This window comes from Budorcas taxicolor, chromosome 2 (genome assembly GCF_023091745.1).
Source record: "Budorcas taxicolor isolate Tak-1 chromosome 2, Takin1.1, whole genome shotgun sequence".
NCBI classification, from domain to species: Eukaryota; Metazoa; Chordata; class Mammalia; order Artiodactyla; family Bovidae; genus Budorcas; species Budorcas taxicolor.
Genome location: NC_068911.1, coordinates 42,442,284 through 42,459,016, shown reverse-complemented (window position 1 = coordinate 42,459,016; position 16,733 = coordinate 42,442,284). Strand labels below are relative to the sequence as shown.

The window sequence follows — 16,733 nt, the reverse complement described above, 5'->3', positions numbered from 1 at the left end:
CTGTTGCTGCTTTCCCGCCTTAGGCTCGGCCTGGGTTAGGGGTCCAGAGGTGTCCTGTAAGGAATGACGCCTCCCCTTGTTTTGTGCAGAGAGCTGCCGGTTAGGCCAGAGGGCATGCTGCCGTCACATGGCCGGGAGCAGGGCCTGGTCATCCCTGGTCAGAGGAGAGCCAAGTGGGGGACCCTTTGGTAGCCTCTTGGGGGGCCCATAGCACCGCTCCTGGGGGCTGACACGCAGGGTTGAGTGGGAGGCCTTTGTTTCCAGCGGCGCCCCCTCTTCACCCTGATTAACGGGGTGCATGAGAGGAGCAGACGTATCCTCTGCTACTCCTGTAAATGGTTATATCTTGTCAGCACGTTTGCATAAAGCTCGACTGTTTTCCCAAGTATTCTCACATGCATTTTAATATTTTATTGTCTTTAAAATTACACAGAAACAGCTCTATGGATATACTAGAAACCACTGAATTGTACCCTTTAAGTTGGTGAATTGTATGTCTGTAAAGCTGTTAACAGATATAATGTGGTCAGGACGGCTGCGTCCCATGAAGCGGCTGGAGGCACCCCTGCCCCGGAGCCCGGCCTCCCTGACCCCCGCCTCCTACACCAGGAAGATCTTCTTGGTCTTGAGCTGGGCAGACAGCGAGCTCTCAGAGCCTCGGTGATGACAGATGCAGGGGCAGCAGCTTCTGAGGCCCCATCCTGGAGTGTGTCGGGAGGAGCTGCCGGTGGATGATTTCAGCTGGGCGCTGAGTGGCCACCTCACGTCCACAGCGGCCACGACTGGCGACACTGCAGCGTCCGCGTCTATGCGAAGACGCCTCTCGAGGGCATGAGGAATGACCTTTCTACCTGAGACCGGCACCATGCTTCCCTTCCAGAATTTTCTAAGCCCTCCCCCTTAAAGCGGGGGTGGTTAGTTGGTTCATAAGAGGTGATCTAGGGTCACCCCTCCAGCTGCAGAGGCAGGTGGCCTCCCGGTGCAGGGATGGCGCAACTTGGGCGGCCCAGAGGCATTCTGGGCAGTGGGGAGAGCCTCTGTGTGCACGCAGCTGCTCCGGAGATGCCCCTGGAGAGACGGTCATTCTCAGTGGGTGGACGTTACAGTCATTCTCAGTGGATGGACGTCTGGACTGTCTCCATGGGCCGTCACCCATCAGGCGTCTGTAACCCTTCATGTACATCTGTTCTCATTTCTCTTGAGCATACCTGGAAGTGAAATGGCTGGATGGTGTGTAGGAGTTGGGCTGACCTGAGGAATCTCCAGAGTTTTCCAGACTGGCTGTGAAATCTTCCAGCCGCAGTGGCATTCCTCCACACCCTGCAAACACTTGGTGTGCGTGTGCAGCCACCTTATGGTCTAGCCATTCAGACACACATGGACCTCGTTGCAGTGGGATTTACATCCCCTAACGGTCTTGAGACCTGAATCGACTGAAACTTGTTTATGTCTTGATAAATATGTTCCATGTGTACTTGGAAGGATTCTGCTTTTGCAGGCTGGAGTGTTGTCAGTGTTAGTTTAGGTTGAGCTGCTTCTGGTAAGACGGCTATTCTGTCAGTCAGGGACAGCAGTAACCAGAGGGGCAGGAGAGAGGGTGGAGCTTCCCGGTGCTTCTGTGGCTGGAGGGAGCAGTGAGTGGGGAAGATGACCTAGTATCCTCTCCTGAGATTCTATCTGCACAGGGCTTCCCAGGCGGCATGTGGTAAAGAGCCCACCTGCCAATTCAGGAGACTTGAGTGACTCGGGTCCAATCCCTGAGTGGGGAAGATCTCTTGGAGGCAGGCACAGCAATTCACAGGCACAGCACTCCAGTATTCTTGGAGAATCCCATGGACAGTGGGGCTTGGTGGGCTACAGTCCACGGGGTCGCACAGAGTTGGACATGACTGAAGGGACTTAGCACGGACTCATGTCTGCACAGCTGTAGCAGAAGCAGTGTGATTTGCCAGTAAATTTCTCATGTTAGAAGAACCTTGTGGGAGCCAGTCTGTCTGCCTACAGCTGGTTGCGAAGCAGGGTTCTCTTGTGGCTGCTTCTATGGCTTCCCATGCCGTCTGCCTGGGGAGGTGCTGGCTGGCTTGGACGGGCTGTGTGTCGCTGGGCTTGGTTTTCTGTCTCTTCTGTGCAGAAAGGGCAGGTTCTTAATTTCCAGGCCTGTTTTTGTTTTTTCCCTTGAAACCTCCAAATGGAGTACTTTGGCCTTGGAGAATTGGAACCATCCCCCAAATCATCAGCCCCATGGATGTTGATTTATCCTCCAGATTTTGCAGAAAAATAAAGTGGACTTCAGAAAATGCCTGCTTCAACTCAACAGGAGCTTATTCTAACATGGTAACTAATTAACAATTTGTTTTAAAAGCACTGGTTAATATTTCCTAAGGAAAATCTTGGTACTTTGTGTCCAGTTGTAGCTTCATTGTTGAAATTCTTAGGAATCCTAAAGACAGATTGGCAGGAGTGGATTTCAGGCCCCCAGCAAGGCGCTCCCCAGACGTCAAGGCCTGAGTGAGGTACTGAGTGGGGACTCAGACTCTGTGGTTTCAGGAAGTCACCTGCTGAGTGGACTTCCAAGCCACCGTTTCAGGGACACGTGGGCCCTATGGTGGAGGGACAGCAGGGGATCCTGGGCTGCAGGTCAGTTGGCTCGAGGTGGTCCCTGCCCTGCAGGTCAACAGCGGGGAGAAGGCCAAACGTGGCAGTGCCCCCCGCCTGCCCTGCTCAGAGCGGTGTTTGTGGTGGCTTGGGCGGGTGGATTCAGCACACCGGATGCCTTCCCGGCCTGCACCCTCCCCGAGGTGCACCCGTGTGGTCCGAGGTCCACTCTCTCCCTGGCTGACCAACTCTGCCTTCCCACCCTCTTGTCCCCCATCTTTCCTCTCTCTTTCCTGCTTGTCTTCTTTTCTTTCTTATTTTCATTTGGGAGCATTCAGTAGAGAGAGCTGTGTGGTGCCTCCCTGGTGCCCCCGCCCCTGCCCCCACCCCAGGTGTAACCTCATATGTGCCTTAGCCTCAGAATAGTGCAGTTTTTAAGTGTATATCAAAAAGCAGTGCACTTGGGAAAATTACTGAAATACCATTGTCTTACCTGTAAAGATTAACCACCATTCCTTAACATCATCAAGTATTCAGTCAGTATTCAGTGTCCTGGATCAGTCAATATTCAAGTTTCTAATTATTTTTTAAATGAGAGTAAAATTCTTTAAAATTTGAGGTCAGATGCAAGAAGTCCCCGCGTGGTCGGTGTGTCTCCTGAGTCTCCTAGTGAGTCTTCTCTTAAAGACAGGAGGTCCTCTGTTTGTCAGGGTCCCTGGATTGGGTTTTGCTGGTCACACCCCCTGTAGTATTGGCATGTGTGGCTTTGATCATAGTTGTTCAGACACTCGGAGAAGGCAGTGGCACCCCACTCCAGTACTCTTGCCTGGAAAGTCCACGGACGGAGGAGCCTGGTAGGCTGCAGTCCATGGGATCGCACAGAGTCGGACACAACTGAGCAACTTCACTTTCACTTTTTACTTACATGCATTGGAGAAGGAAATGGCAACCCACTCCTGTGTTCTTGCCTGGAGAATCCCAGGGACGGGGGAGCCTGGTGGGCTGCCATCTATGGGATCGCACAGAGTCGGACACGACTGAAGTGACTTAGCAGCAGCAGTTCAGACACTAAGTTGTGTCCAGCTCTTTGTGACCCCATGGACTGCAGCATGCCTGTCTTCCCTGTCCTTCACCATCTCCTGGAGTTTGTTCAAACTCATGTCCACTGAGTTGGTGATGCCATCCAGCCATCTCGTCCTCTGTCATCCCCTTCTCCTCCCGCCTTCAATCTTTCCCAGAATCAGGACTCTTTTCCAGTGAGTCGGCTCTTCACATCAGGTGGTCAAAGTATAAATCACTCGTTTTTTGCATATGCAAAGGGTTTCTTCCCTTTTCCTTTAAAGTCTAAGAAATATACCAGAGTAAGTCTTAGGTGAGGTCCTTTAGGGTTGGGAGTTGATACTTGTAGGCACCCAGTATATTCTCTCGATAGGCACCTGAAACATGGTAACTCAACTTCGATAAAAATAATAATACAATGAAGTAAAATCTCAAGGAAAAAACAATTATGTAGTTAAAAGCTATTTTTTAATTCTAGGGAACTTTTCCTAAGTAGTTTTGTCTTGTTTATTTCGGCTGCTCTGGGTCCTCGCTGTGGCCTGTGGATGTCTGTCTAGCAGCAGCCCTCCGGCTTAGTTGCCCTGATGCATGTGGGATCTTAGTTGCCGGACCAGGGATCAAACTTGTGTTCCCTGAATTAAAAGTTAGATTCTCAACCCACTGGAGCACCAGGAAAGTCCCAGTGTCTTTCTAATGAATTTTTCTTGGAAGATAGTTGATTGGCAGTGTTGTCTAATGGTGTGTTTTAAAAAGCAAAAGTATTAAATTTTGATGAAATCCAATTTATACTTCGAAACAAACCTTCTTTTAGGAGACTTCCATTCTCTGGAGTGTCACGTGAGCATCGTCCGGCTTCTTTGTCATTTCTGATGTCCGCCATCTGCTTGCTGGGGTCCCTTTACCGAGGTGTCTGCTGGGAGGCCTGTGGTGGCGCTGGCCTCTGCTGTGTGATCCGCTACAGTCATGCCGGGATGGCAGTGCACCCAGGAAGCGCGGCGGCGGCCTGCGCGCAGGGTCTTGGTCGGCGGGTCGTGGTCTTGGGTGCTGTTGGCGGTGCCTGCCTGGAGGAGGCCCATGCCCTGGCTGGAGCTGTGGCTGGCAGTCCTGTCAGAGGACCGGACGGCCCGACTCCTCAGCGCTGCCCCTCGTAAGCTGGCTGCTCCTCTGAACGTGGGGACGGCCACATGCAGAGTGACAGCTCGGGTAACCTGCTCACTTGGCCATTGCAGGTGACGGACCTCACGAGGTACTTGGATCCCAGTGGGCTCGGTGTGATCAGCTTCGAAGACTTTTACCGGGGGATTGAGGCGATCAGGAATGGAGGTGAGTTGCCCACACACTTCCTCGTTCCCTCCCCGCTGCTGAGCGACCCCCAGCCCCAGCTCCCCTGCTGAGCTTCAGGCCCCCTCCCATCTTTGCCCCTCATGCCCTGCCCTGCAGGGTTCCATGGCTCAGCTACTCATCCGTGATGTTGGACATGGGTCTGCTGCCCCCAGAACTCTTTATGGAAACCTTCAAACATACAAAAACACTGCAAGACCCACAGTGAACACCCCCCGACCCCTGTATTTGCTGTCCGCAGTCTGCAGGCAGCATCGCGTGTCCACCTGTCCCCCGTCCACCGCTTTGTCTCAGTGGGATGGGTTTAGGTCGGTTCACCAGCATGCACTCCCCCAGTCACTGTGTCCTGTGTGTCTCATCATCCAGAGTTTGGTGGTGGTTTGCAGTCTCCTTTCGGGTTCAAACTCTTCTTTAGTGAAGTGCCCAGATCTTCAGTGAGCCCTGCTGAGAATGGTGACATCCCCGTGCAGGGGGTGTAGACCCCTGCCCAGACCTTTCCCCGCCCCCGGACAGCTCTCTGCCAGCCTGCCGAGCCCCTGCCCTCCCGCCTCGCCTCCTCAGCTGGTCTCCATCAGCACACGTCAGCCTGGCCGCTGTGGGCTTCTCATAAACACACCGTCAGCTGTGCTGCAGCGTTGGGTTCACCACCTGTAACGCTTGCGTCCCATGGGTGCTGCTGCGTGTCAGGGTCCTCAGTGTGAGCCGCACTCGCTTGTGTGGCTGTGTGCTTTACCTGTCCACCCCCAGGCGATGGCAGCAGTCTGTCCCCAGTGCCACCCCCAGGCGATGGCAGCAGTCTGTCCCCAGTGCCCCCCCCAGGCGATGGCAGCAGTCTGTCTCCAGTGCCCCCCCAGGCGATGGCAGCAGGCTGTCCCCAGTGCCCCCCAGGCGATGGCAGCAGTCTGTCTCCAGTGCCCCCATGTGATGGACAACAGTCTCTGCAGTGTGGGGTCCTGATAAATGAACCTCCTAGTGACGTCAGGTCCAAGTCTGTGTGTGGATGCGTTGTCAGGGCTCTGAGACCTGTGCTTTGTGCCCAGATTCATGCGTACCCCTCGTTGGAGCCCTCCACGCGGGGTCAGGGGGTCTCCGTGTACAGGGCTGCAGCTGCCAGTTGGGCTTGGTCCCTGGGGTCCTGGGATCAGTGGGGAGGTCACGTGTCCTAGAGGGCGGTGGTCCTGTTGGTGTTTGTCTCCAGCAGCTTTTTATTGGCTGTAAGTTGAAGGTGACGGGAGTCGGCCCCAGGACTGGTGGGTCACGGGAGAAGCTTTTGCAGCTCTGTCTGAGGGTCTGGGGGTGGGAAGGCGGTGGGAGCATGCGGTCAAGCCCGGGACACCAGGAAAACCAACGGGAAGCGTGCTTCTGGAGGGGCTCAGCCTGCGGGGCCACTGTGTGTGCAGTCACAGTGATCAAAGAGCTAGGCACTCAGGCGACTGGAGACCAGCGCCATGCTGCCCTGTGGGTACGGGGTAGACATCCCGGAGCTCGGGAGACTCGAGGGGCACGGCCGTGCTGAGCACCCGCTGGCCATTCTCAGCCTGTGGCCCGTTCATCTCCCAGCCTCGGGTGGCAGGTCAGTCCACTCCTCGGGCCCACTGTGGGTGACTGAGGAGCAGCCACTGACTACCGGGCACTGGCCCCGCCTGTGGGCGGGACGCGTCCTGTGATTTACCGAGAGGGGTGATGCGTTGTGGTTCCCTGGGCCAAGGGGCAAAGGGCCTGGGAGGAGCTTGGCATCTCCACGCCTTCCAGCTGGGGCTTCCGCTGCGTGGGCAGGGAGGAGCCCGGAACAGTGGCCAGCAAGCGACAGTGCCGGGCCTTCTGTGTGGCTCTCTCTGAGCCCTGTCCACAATTCTGCTGCTCTGCTTTGATGGCCCACGGGTGACAAGGAAGGGAGCAAGTTCTGCTGTAGGAATTCCTGGGGGCTCGTGACCTGGGAGGCCCCCACCCTGGACTCAGGAGTCTGAATGTGCTCCTGGAAGACCCATGACTGGGCTGGAGCGGCCAGAGTGGTCCCGGCTGTTCAGGAGGTGTGGGAGCCGCCAGCGCCTCAGCTCCCAGAGCGGGCCGGGGCCAGACCTCCAGGGGACGTGCTGGTGGGGACGCCTTCCCTGCCTGTGGGGACCTGCTGGGCGGGTCAGGCTGTGGGCCCTGCTCTTCCTTTGTTTGGCTGAGGGGCTTGTGGGATCTCAGTTCCCCGACCAGGGGTTGAACTTGGGTCCCAGCAGTAGAACTGTGGAGAATCCATTGGGCTGCCAAGGAACTCCCCCTGCTTTCCCTTGTTTCTTTGGTAATCTGACATCATCATTTAGCTTTTGTTGGGAATGGAGAGTGAAAATAAAAATAGAATAAAAGCAGGTCAGAGACACTTTTGAAATTGTTAACTCACAGGGAGACGGGGAGCGTGCTCGCCCAGCCTGCGTCCAGCCAGAGTTCACCTCAGGCCGTCCTGCCGGCACGCTTGCCGGGACCGCCGCGGCTGTGGGCGCGTCTGTCAGACGTGTGGCCTGTGTGCGGCACGGAGCGCTGACTCTGCGTACTGACCCAGTTTTGCAGAAAAGCACAGGAGTTTGCTGTCCTCGCCATAGGCCTCGTTTCAGGAATAGAACGAGATTGAGGAGGGTGTTCCAAATGGGCCACTGCTCCAGCTCGTCCCCCCGCCGGGCTCTGATGGAGACTTGTCTTAGTTCTACAGAGAAAACTGATAAAGAACCATACTGAGTTCCCATCCAGCTTGTAGAAGCTCCACTGCGTTCATATCCCCTCCATCTCGGGGTCAGCGCCTGTCTCTGGGATCTGAGTCCACGCCCACTGCGGCTTCATGACTGGCCCTGTTCTGAAAGCTTTAGGTCCTCTGTTTGGTTTTCGAAAGTGCAAGCAAGACTTAACGTTTGAAAGTGGGAAGACAGGCAGTGTCAGCCTAGCCTTTGCCAGCTTTGCGCTGGGAAGCCGTCCTCTCCCTCCCCGGTCCATGGAAACCCTCTCGCCGTGGTTCTGCCGCTGGTCACCTGCTCTGGAGACCAGGCCTCCACACGGGGCCCCGGGGCTGGAGGCCGGCCAGCGTGGGGCCTGGGTCCAGCCTGCCACGCTCCGAGGTGCCGCCGCAGCTGGTGACTCTCTTGGGAAGACGCCACAAGCAGCAGCAGCGGGCATGCCTCGGTTCTTCTGACGGGAGCCCTGCGGGCGCTGGGCCTTGAGTTGGCGGGGATGCCTCAGTGACTGGACCTGTAGACGCTCGGCTTTGCCAGGCCACCGAGGGGAGCGTGACTGTTCCGCTCGGCCTGAGGGCTCTGCAGAAGCAGGGCAGCACCGTGGTCCTGCCGCTGCTCTGTGCCAAGGGCCCCTCCCCAGGTGGTCCTGCGACCCCAGGCTGCGGACCTCAGAGCCTGGCTGGGGGCTGATGACTTAGGTCCAGATGCTGGAGAAGAGCATCCCTGACCCGGAAGGCTGGAGCTGACGTCCCAGCGTCCTTGCGCGTGCACGTTGGGGGCTGGCTGGTGCAGTCGGCCTTGGGGCATCCGGCTGATGTGGTACACTCAGCATGGGCCTGGCATGTGTAGACAGTTACTGCTGGCACCTGTGTTGTGCTCACAGCTTGGACGCCCTGCATGTGGGTTTTCCTCAGGAGCAGCTCTCCAATAGCCACCACCCAGAGTGAGCACAGGCCCCTGCGGGTGCCAGTGGCCCCGCCTTCCCCCTGGCCTGACCGCAGGCCCGAGTCCCTACAGCCATCCTGGGCCTGATGCTTGCTAGAACGGCCAGAACCCTGGCAGGCGCTTTGCTGCCCAGTCCCTGTTGATTTGTGAGCAGCGGGGCGCCGGGTCCACGGGGCAGGGCCTGACGTGGGGGCGTCTGGACCGTGCCACCCTCCTGACTCCTGCGGGTGCTCCCAGCCCAAACTCCCTGACCCCCTCCATCCGGGGTGTGAGTGGAGGCTCCATTCCATGGGTGGGACTGGTTAACCCCTGACCTTGGGAGACTACCTGTGTCTCCACTCCCTCCTTGTCCCAGGAGGTCAGAGGTCAGGGGTGGGGTGTAGGGTCCCCTGGCAACCAGCCCCCGTCCTCTGAGAGTCACCTGACTAGTGTGAACCCAGGTGAGGTTGAAGGGGCTTGTTATGCACAAAAGAAGCTCCTCTCACCCTCCACTCAGGAAATCCCAGGTTCTCGGGGCTCTGTGCCAGGACAGGGAAGAAGACCAGGTGGATGTTTGTCGTGATGTCGGGGTGTCTCTGCAAGGCGGCTGCAGAAACAAGGGCATCATGCCCGCTCCTTGGAACGGGCTCGGGCTCCTCAGAGGCTGGGGGTGGGGGGCAGGGCATTTCCTTCAGGAGGGTTGCTGCTGTGGGGTCCTGTCTGAGAAGTGGGGTCTCTGCTGACATCAGTGTAACCCAGCGTGATGTGATGGAGTTTTCTTGAGACTCATTATAAAATAAAACATGTTGTAGACGATCAAGTAAAAAAAGGGGGGAAATGAAAGCCGTGTGAATCTGGCATGCTGGACAGACGTTATCTCCCGACCCGACCCTCGCCGGATAGGTTCTTGAAAATACGGCATCCGGGACTTCCCTGGTGGTCCCGCGGGTAGGGGGCCCAGGTTCGCTCCCTGATTGGGGACCTGAGCTCCCAAAGCCACATGGTGCAGCTAAAATAAATAAGTAAATAAATGAACTAACGAAAAAGGAGCCTGGCACCTGTTCCTTCTCGAGCTGGAGAGCGCCGCAGAGCTCTGTGTCCTCCGCCTTCTTCTTACAGCACAGCAACTCTGTGAGGAAGGACCCTCTTGCCATTTGGGCCCCCCAGAGCTGGCACGAAGCCGAGGCTCCAGGGGCCGCACTGCCTATAGCCACCCGCCCACACCTCCCACGGCCATGCTGGCCCCACCCGTGCCCGCCCTGTGTGCCCGTCCCTGTGACACCGTGGAGGGGCCTGGGGCCGTCGCTGAGCCATCTCCTCTCTCCCGTGCCCGCCCCGTGTGCCCTTCCTTGTGACACCGCGGGGGTGCCTGGGGCCGCCGCTGAACCGTCTCCTCTCTCCTGTGCCCGCCATGTGTGCCCGTCCCTGTGACACCGTGGAGGGGCCTGGGGCTGCCGCTGAACCGTCTCCTCTCTCCTGTGCCCGCCATGTGTGCCCGTCCCTGTGACACCGTGGAGGGGCCTGGGGCTGCCGCTGAACCGTCTCCTCTCTCCCGCAGATCCTGACAGCCCGCTGTGCGGTGTCACACCCGCCCCTGACGAGGAGCTGCCTGCCTGCCCTGAGGAGTTCGATGACTTCGTGACCTTTGAGGCAAGTGGTTTTCCTGGGAGAGCCGAGAGGGAGTCTGATGGACACACGCCCCCTCCTCGTGCACCCTAAACCCTGCGTCACTCGCTGGTCCCTGGGGAGCGCCGTGCAGGGCAGGCAGGGGGCACTGTGACTGCCTGGTGGTCGGCAGGGGTCTGCTCTCCGTGCTTTGCACCCGAGGCTGATGGCAGGAGGGCCTCTGGGGCCTGGGGTCAGCAGGGGCAGGCTCTCCTGTGTCATTGCTGGGCCCTTCTGCCAGGCCACTGGGATGTGTGGTGAGGGCCTTGTTTTATCAAAAATGTCCCTAGACCCAGAAAATGGGCCTGAGGATGCTTGACTTACCCCTTGCTGCCTTCAGCCCCTGCCCCCAAGAGGGCTCAGTGGGAAAGAATCTACCTGCCAATGCAGGATTCGCTGTATCTGGCATCCGGTCCCATCACTTCATGGGAAATAGATGGAGAAACAGTGGAAACAGTGTCAGACTTATTTTTTGGGCTCCAGAATCACTGCAGATGCGTGATTGCGGCCATGAAATTAAAAGACGCTTACTCCTTGGAAGAAAAGTTATGACCAACCTAGATAGCATATTCAAAAGCAGAGACATTACTTTGCCGACTAAAGTCCGTCTAGTCAAGGCTATGGTTTTTCCTGTGGTCATGTATGGATGTGAGAGTTGGACTGTGAAGAAGGCTGAGTGCCGAAGATTTGATGCTTTTGAACTGTGGTGTTGGAGAAGACTCTTGAGAGTCCCTTGGACTGCAAGGAGATGCAACCGGTCCATTCTGAAGGAGATCAGCCCTGGGATTTCTTTGGAAGGAATGATGCTAAAGCTGAAGCTCCAGTACTTAGGCCACCTCATGCGAAGAGCTGACTCACTGGAAAAGACTCTGATGCTGGGAGGGATTGGGGGCAGGAGGAGAAGGGGACGACAGAGGATGAGATGGCTGGATGGCATGACCGACTCGATGGACGTGAGTTTGGGTGAACTCTGGGAGTTGGTGATGGACAGGGAGGCCTGGCGTGCTGTGATTCATGGGGTCGCAAAGAGTCGGACACGACTGAGTGACTGAACTGAACTGAACTGAATTAGTAGAGACTCGGGTTTGACTCCTGGGTCGGAAAGATCCCCTGGAGAAGGAAATGACAACCCCCTCCAGTGTTCTTGCCTGGAGAGTCCCATGGGCGGGAGAGCCTGACTGGCTATAGTCCACGGGGTCACAGAGTCGGACACGAGTGAGCAACTGAGCACACGTGCACCGTGGGGAGAAGGTGTGTGAGCGGAGCCACGGAGGAGACCCAGACAGCTTCATCACCGGGGCGGTGGGGGCAGAGGCTGGGAGGCCCCCAGTGGCTCCATCTGCAGTTTTTTTCTGTTTTGGTCACACGGCACGTGGGAACCTTTGTTCCCCTACCAGGGGTCGAACCCATGCCCCCTGCATCAGAAGCCTGGAGTCTTAACCACTGGACCACCAGAGAATTCCCAAGGAATTTCCTTTTTAAAAAACACAGCTGTGGCAGCCCTTCAGCCTGCTGTTGCCTGGGGTGGGGTGTGGGGAGAGGGTGGGCCTGAGGCCATGCCCTGACCCTCTGGGCGTTGGCTCCTTGGCAAGTGAGAGCCCCTCGGAGTGCTGACAGCCCACAGGACCCCTGCCCTCCAAGGAGTCTTGGCGTCTTGTTTCCCTGCTCTGAGAAACTGGCCCTCAATGGCACAGGTTCACTTCCTGCCAGCCCAGGCCTCTGGGTCACCCACAGCTGTTCACCCCTCACAGCTCTGTCCCAGAGCCCCAGCCGGGCCTGAGCCCCTGAGGACAGGAACCGTCCACCGTGCGTCCCCATTCAGTAGCGAGTGGTGCCTTTGTTCTGGCTGTGACTGGGGGTGCCGGGCCAGCCCTGCTGCGTGGGGACCAGGTGCCCGTGGGCATGAGTGCTTGCTGTGAGGGGCGGCGTGGTCAGGCAGGGAGGGTGTGCAGGCCCGGACATGTCAGCTGTCCAGCCCACCCTCAGCCCTGGACCCTGGGGTGGCGAGTCTGGGAAGGCTCTGGAAGACCGACACACCTGGAGCCTCCCAGCACAGCAGCTCGGGCCGGGAGAGGCTGCTTGTCTTTGAGCGTCCAGGGAACCCTGGTCTCCTTGCTTACCTGGGCGGCCAGCAGCTGACCTCTCCTGCCCGTTGACACCCCAGAGCATGCTTTGCCATCAGTGTCTTACATTCTGTTCTTCTCCGGTATCTCAGTTAAGAGTGTTCTGTTGATTCTTTGTATTTTATTTGTACGTGGGCATCATGGGTTGAATCGTAGCCCCCAAAAGTCCACCGGAAGCCGTGAAAGTGACCGTATTTGGAGACGAGTTCTTTGCAGAGCTCATTATGCTGGGTAGGGTGGGCCGTGACTCTGGTGACCAGGGTCTTTGGAAGAGAAAGGGAGAGGGCACACTGGAAGAAGGCGGTATGAAGACGGGGCAGAGCTGGAGGAACCTGGCCTCCACAGGAGCCACAGGAGGAATTCAGCCCTGCTGACAACTTCGCTTCCAACTTCTGCCTCCAGATCTACGGGAGAATACATTCCTGTTGCTCCGAACCTCTGGTTTATGGAAATAGGATGCCCCCAGGGAACTAGAGTGACTTCTGTGATCCAGATTGTGAGAGGCGTCAACACTGGGGCTGCCTCCTGGAGCCTGATGGAGCAGGCTTAGAGAGTTGTCCGGCTCCCGGTCCCCTTTTCTCTGCAGGGTGGGCCCCTTGCAGCCCACAGGTGTGCCCTCCCTCTGTGGTGATGCTTTGACTCTGGGCATGCCAGCCCCGCCTTGGGCGCGTCACCTTCAGAAGGTGGGGGGGATCCTGACAAAATGCAACAGAACTGCTGCTCAGGTGTTTACATCATAATTTGTTCTCAACAAGGAGGGAATATTTTAAGTTTTTGTTATTGTTTCAAAAGAAATAATACGCTTCATTTTTTTTCTAGCAGTTTTAGGTTTATAGAAGAGGAAGCAGATAGTACGGGGAGTTCCCAGTTCACCCCCCTCCACCCCCGCCCCCTCCACACACACAGTGTCCCTGCCATGAACATCTCCCACTTGTGAAGGGAGCCCGAATGGATACATTGTTACCGGCGAAGCACAGGGTTCCATCCGGGCTCCATGTTGGCAGTGCAGGATCTGTAGGTGTTAATAGTTGTAGTTTTACTGCTCTAAGAATCTTCTCTGCCCCCCAGGTTAGCCCCTTCCTCCCACCAGCACCCAGACCTCTGAACTTGTACTGACTGTCTCCATAGTTTTGCTCTTTCATGATTTCATAGACTTGGTTGAATCTACAGCTTCGGGCCTTAAAGGTTCCTCCATGTGTTTTTTGCTTTTTAAGGTTTTAGATGTGGTTTTGAGAGGAGTGGAATTAGGTGCTATATAGAGACTTGTAGCGGAGAAGGCAATGGCACCCCACTCCAGTACTCTTGCCTGGAAAATCCCATGGACGGAGGAGCCTGGTGGGCTGCAGTCCATGGGGTCGCACAGAGTCAGACACAACTGATCGACTTCGCTTTCACTTTTCACTTTCATGCATTGGAGAAGGAAATGGCAACCCACTCCAGTGTCCTTGCCTGGAGAATCCCAGGGTCGGGGGAGCCTAATGGGCTGCCGTCTATGGGATCGCACCGAGTCGGACACGACTGAAGCGACTTAGCAGCAGTAGCAGCAGCAGAGACTTATAGAGAGCTGGGTGTTTTTTTTTTCTCTAAACTTTTGAATCGTGTAAGCCTAATAAATCCTGTAAGAATATGAGTGAAGATGATGTGTATTACATCCAGTACCACATTTGGAGACGCCCTGCCTTTTGTTGATTTTCTGGTGGGGTCCAGCAGTGCTGGTCAGGGGTGCCCTGTGTGTAACATCGAGGGCTCCTCCCGGGGCCTTTCCTGCCAGGGATGGGGGTCCGTGGCTCCCAGCGTTTCCCCAAGCGCCCCTGTGGCCCCAGCTTGTAGCAGAGCTCCCAGGAGAAAGGTGTTTCTTTGTTTTTGTTTTTTGCCTTACCATGTGGCTTGCGGGATCTTATTAATAGTTCCCCAAGCAGGATTTGAAACTTCGTCCTTGACAGTGAAAATGCCCCCAGAGAATTCCCCAGAAGAAAGTTTCTGATGTGGAGTTTCTAAGAAGGGGTGGGGGGTGAGTGCAGGTTGTCGCTGAAGTTCTGTGACGGAGAAGAAGGCTCTGGGTGTGAATTTGAGCCCTTGAGGCAGAGAGCAGCTGGCAGTGGTGGAGGACCCTGCCTGCAGGAGGGGGCGCAGGATGGGCCGCAGGAGGGGCCGGGCCCCTATCTGGACTGGTGTTGAGAACGGGAGCATAGGAGTGGGCTCCGCTGTGCCTTCTCTGGCTCCGTCCTCCTCCCACTCCCAGCCTTATAAGAAGACGGGGAAATAGGCTTTTTGTGCAAACTCTTATCAGAAGGGTTAGAAGAGCAAGAACAAAAGCCTCTCTGTTTTGAGAAATGTTTGTTAAAAGCTCAGCAAGCGTTTCCTGAACTTTGCCCCCTTGCCAGCCAGCGGAGCAGGTTTAATGGAGCCTGTCTGGGAGCGGGTTAAACAACTGCTGAGGCTGTGATGGACCTTCAGGTGGACAGACAGAACCTCCGCACGCCCGGCCAGTAGGAGGCTGCTGGAGCTGCCGGCTGGCTGGACGGAGTGCCGGCACCCAGTTCCATGGGAAGGCCGTCTGCACGCACGCCCTTCCTGGAGCTGCTGTGTGGAGCCGGCCGGCCGGGCGGGTGTCTGAGGGTAAGAGAAGGCAGGGCCCTGGCCACGATTGGCCCAGCCGTCGATTCCCCTCAGAGGGACTGTGGCCGGACGGCAGGGCCTCGGGCAGGCCTGGCCGCCCCGGAGCTCCTTGCTGGGGGCGGTGCGTGCAGGCTCCCTGCCCACCATGTTTTGTTACCTGGTGAGGAAACAGCCAAGCGTTCTCAGGCACACTGGGATTTCCTTGGACTCATCCTGAGGCCCGTCTGGTGGCACCAGGGCTGCGGGGGCAGGGCTCAGAGCCCCTCTGTGCTCCTGCAGGGCTGCCCCACACAGCTTCTGCCTTCTAAGGGCAGCTTCACCAGCCCTCCCTGGAAAACATCCGGCTTGTGACGCTTACTCAGGGCAGCCTGACTCGGGGAGACCAGCTGCCCTGTCCTCCTGGCCCTCTCAGCCCAACTCAGACTTTGCCCGGGGTCCTCCGGGAGCCCCAGGGCCTCCTGCCCATGGGCCGCTCTGGGCCCTGGGGGCCGGTCCTGCTGTGGGAAGGAGCGTGGAAGGTGGACGAGTGCTCCTCTCTGTCTGGCAGCTGGGATTAGCGCTTGCCTGGTCTTCCTGCGCCGGCAGGGGAGGGGGGTGACTTCCATCCTGAGCTGTCCTGCCAAGCCCCAGCAGGAAGGCTCACTCAGGCTGCAGCCATGACCGCAGGGGAAGTCAGACCTGCACATCAGGCCCACCCCGCTTCTGCGCACCCAGCTGCCCGTGAGGACCGGGGCCCTGCTGCCCAGAGGAGCCTCTGCTGGGGTGTGGCCTTGAGTCACACTCTGTCCCTGCGGGAAGCCTGTGTCTCAGGTGTGTGGGCCCACCTGCTTCTTGTCGAGGGCGAGTGGGGGATGAGGAGGGCCCCGGGCAGCTGTCCCTCGGACCTGGGCGGTGGGTCCAGCCTCGACACCACAGTGCCTGCCTGCAGGCTCAGCTTGGAGCCAGTCACTCAGTGGTCATGAGAAGCACAGTGGGGGCCTCTTGAAGGGAGTCCCTGGTTTCGGTTTTGAAGTGAGCACTCTGGATTACGTAGTCGCCTGGGACTTGGAGAAGTATGGAAACAGGAGCATCGAGGAAGGCCTGCAGTGGGGACCTCGGGCCTTCCCTGTCTCACGCTGCCCCGGACCAGCTGGCACGTGGACCCCCTTTCAGGCTGTCCCACACCTGCCTGTGTGGCGGCCACGTTCTGAGAGGTGGCAACCTCGGGAAAGCCGCGTCCAGCGTCCGTTCTCCCCTCGATGTGGCGCCCGTTGGACGCTCACCAGCTATACAGCTGGTGGACGGGTCACACGACTGGTGGACGGCAGACGGGGTTGGACCTTGTCACCACTGGGCACGGGTGTGGGGGCATCCGTGCAGGGCCCTCTGCCCCCCCCCCCCCAAATCTCTTGGCAGAGCCCGAGGTCAAAGTGCAGCCTCTCCAGCCTTTTCTCTGAAATCTCACTCATTTGTCCATCGTTAACCAGCGTGAAAGCTTGGCTGCTTTGCTAACCGGTTGCCCCTTGATTAAGGCTGAGGCTGCAAAGTGAAGGCAACCTGTGTATGGCTGCAGGTTCACTTGGACCGTCTGCAGACACTTACTTGGTGCTGGGTCCACAAGAGTGAAAACACAGGCGTGTTTAGTGGGAAATAGCCCTGAAGTAGTGAATGTAATTGATCCAACAGTTGATGAATTCCGATTTTGAGGTTAGACCAC

The 16,733-nt window shown here is 57.3% G+C and overlaps 1 protein-coding gene across 1 annotated transcript in view; it reads left to right on the top strand.

Annotated features, from left to right (window-relative positions):
- RAB11FIP3 (RAB11 family interacting protein 3) overlaps positions 1 to 16,733 on the top strand; it is a 59,233-nt gene that overhangs the window by 20,964 nt on the left and 21,536 nt on the right. The window contains exons 2-3 of the mRNA XM_052662859.1: positions 4,884 to 4,977; positions 10,189 to 10,280. Coding sequence (XP_052518819.1) covers positions 4,884 to 4,977; positions 10,189 to 10,280 — 186 coding nt within the window. The remainder of the gene's footprint in view (positions 1 to 4,883; positions 4,978 to 10,188; positions 10,281 to 16,733) is intronic.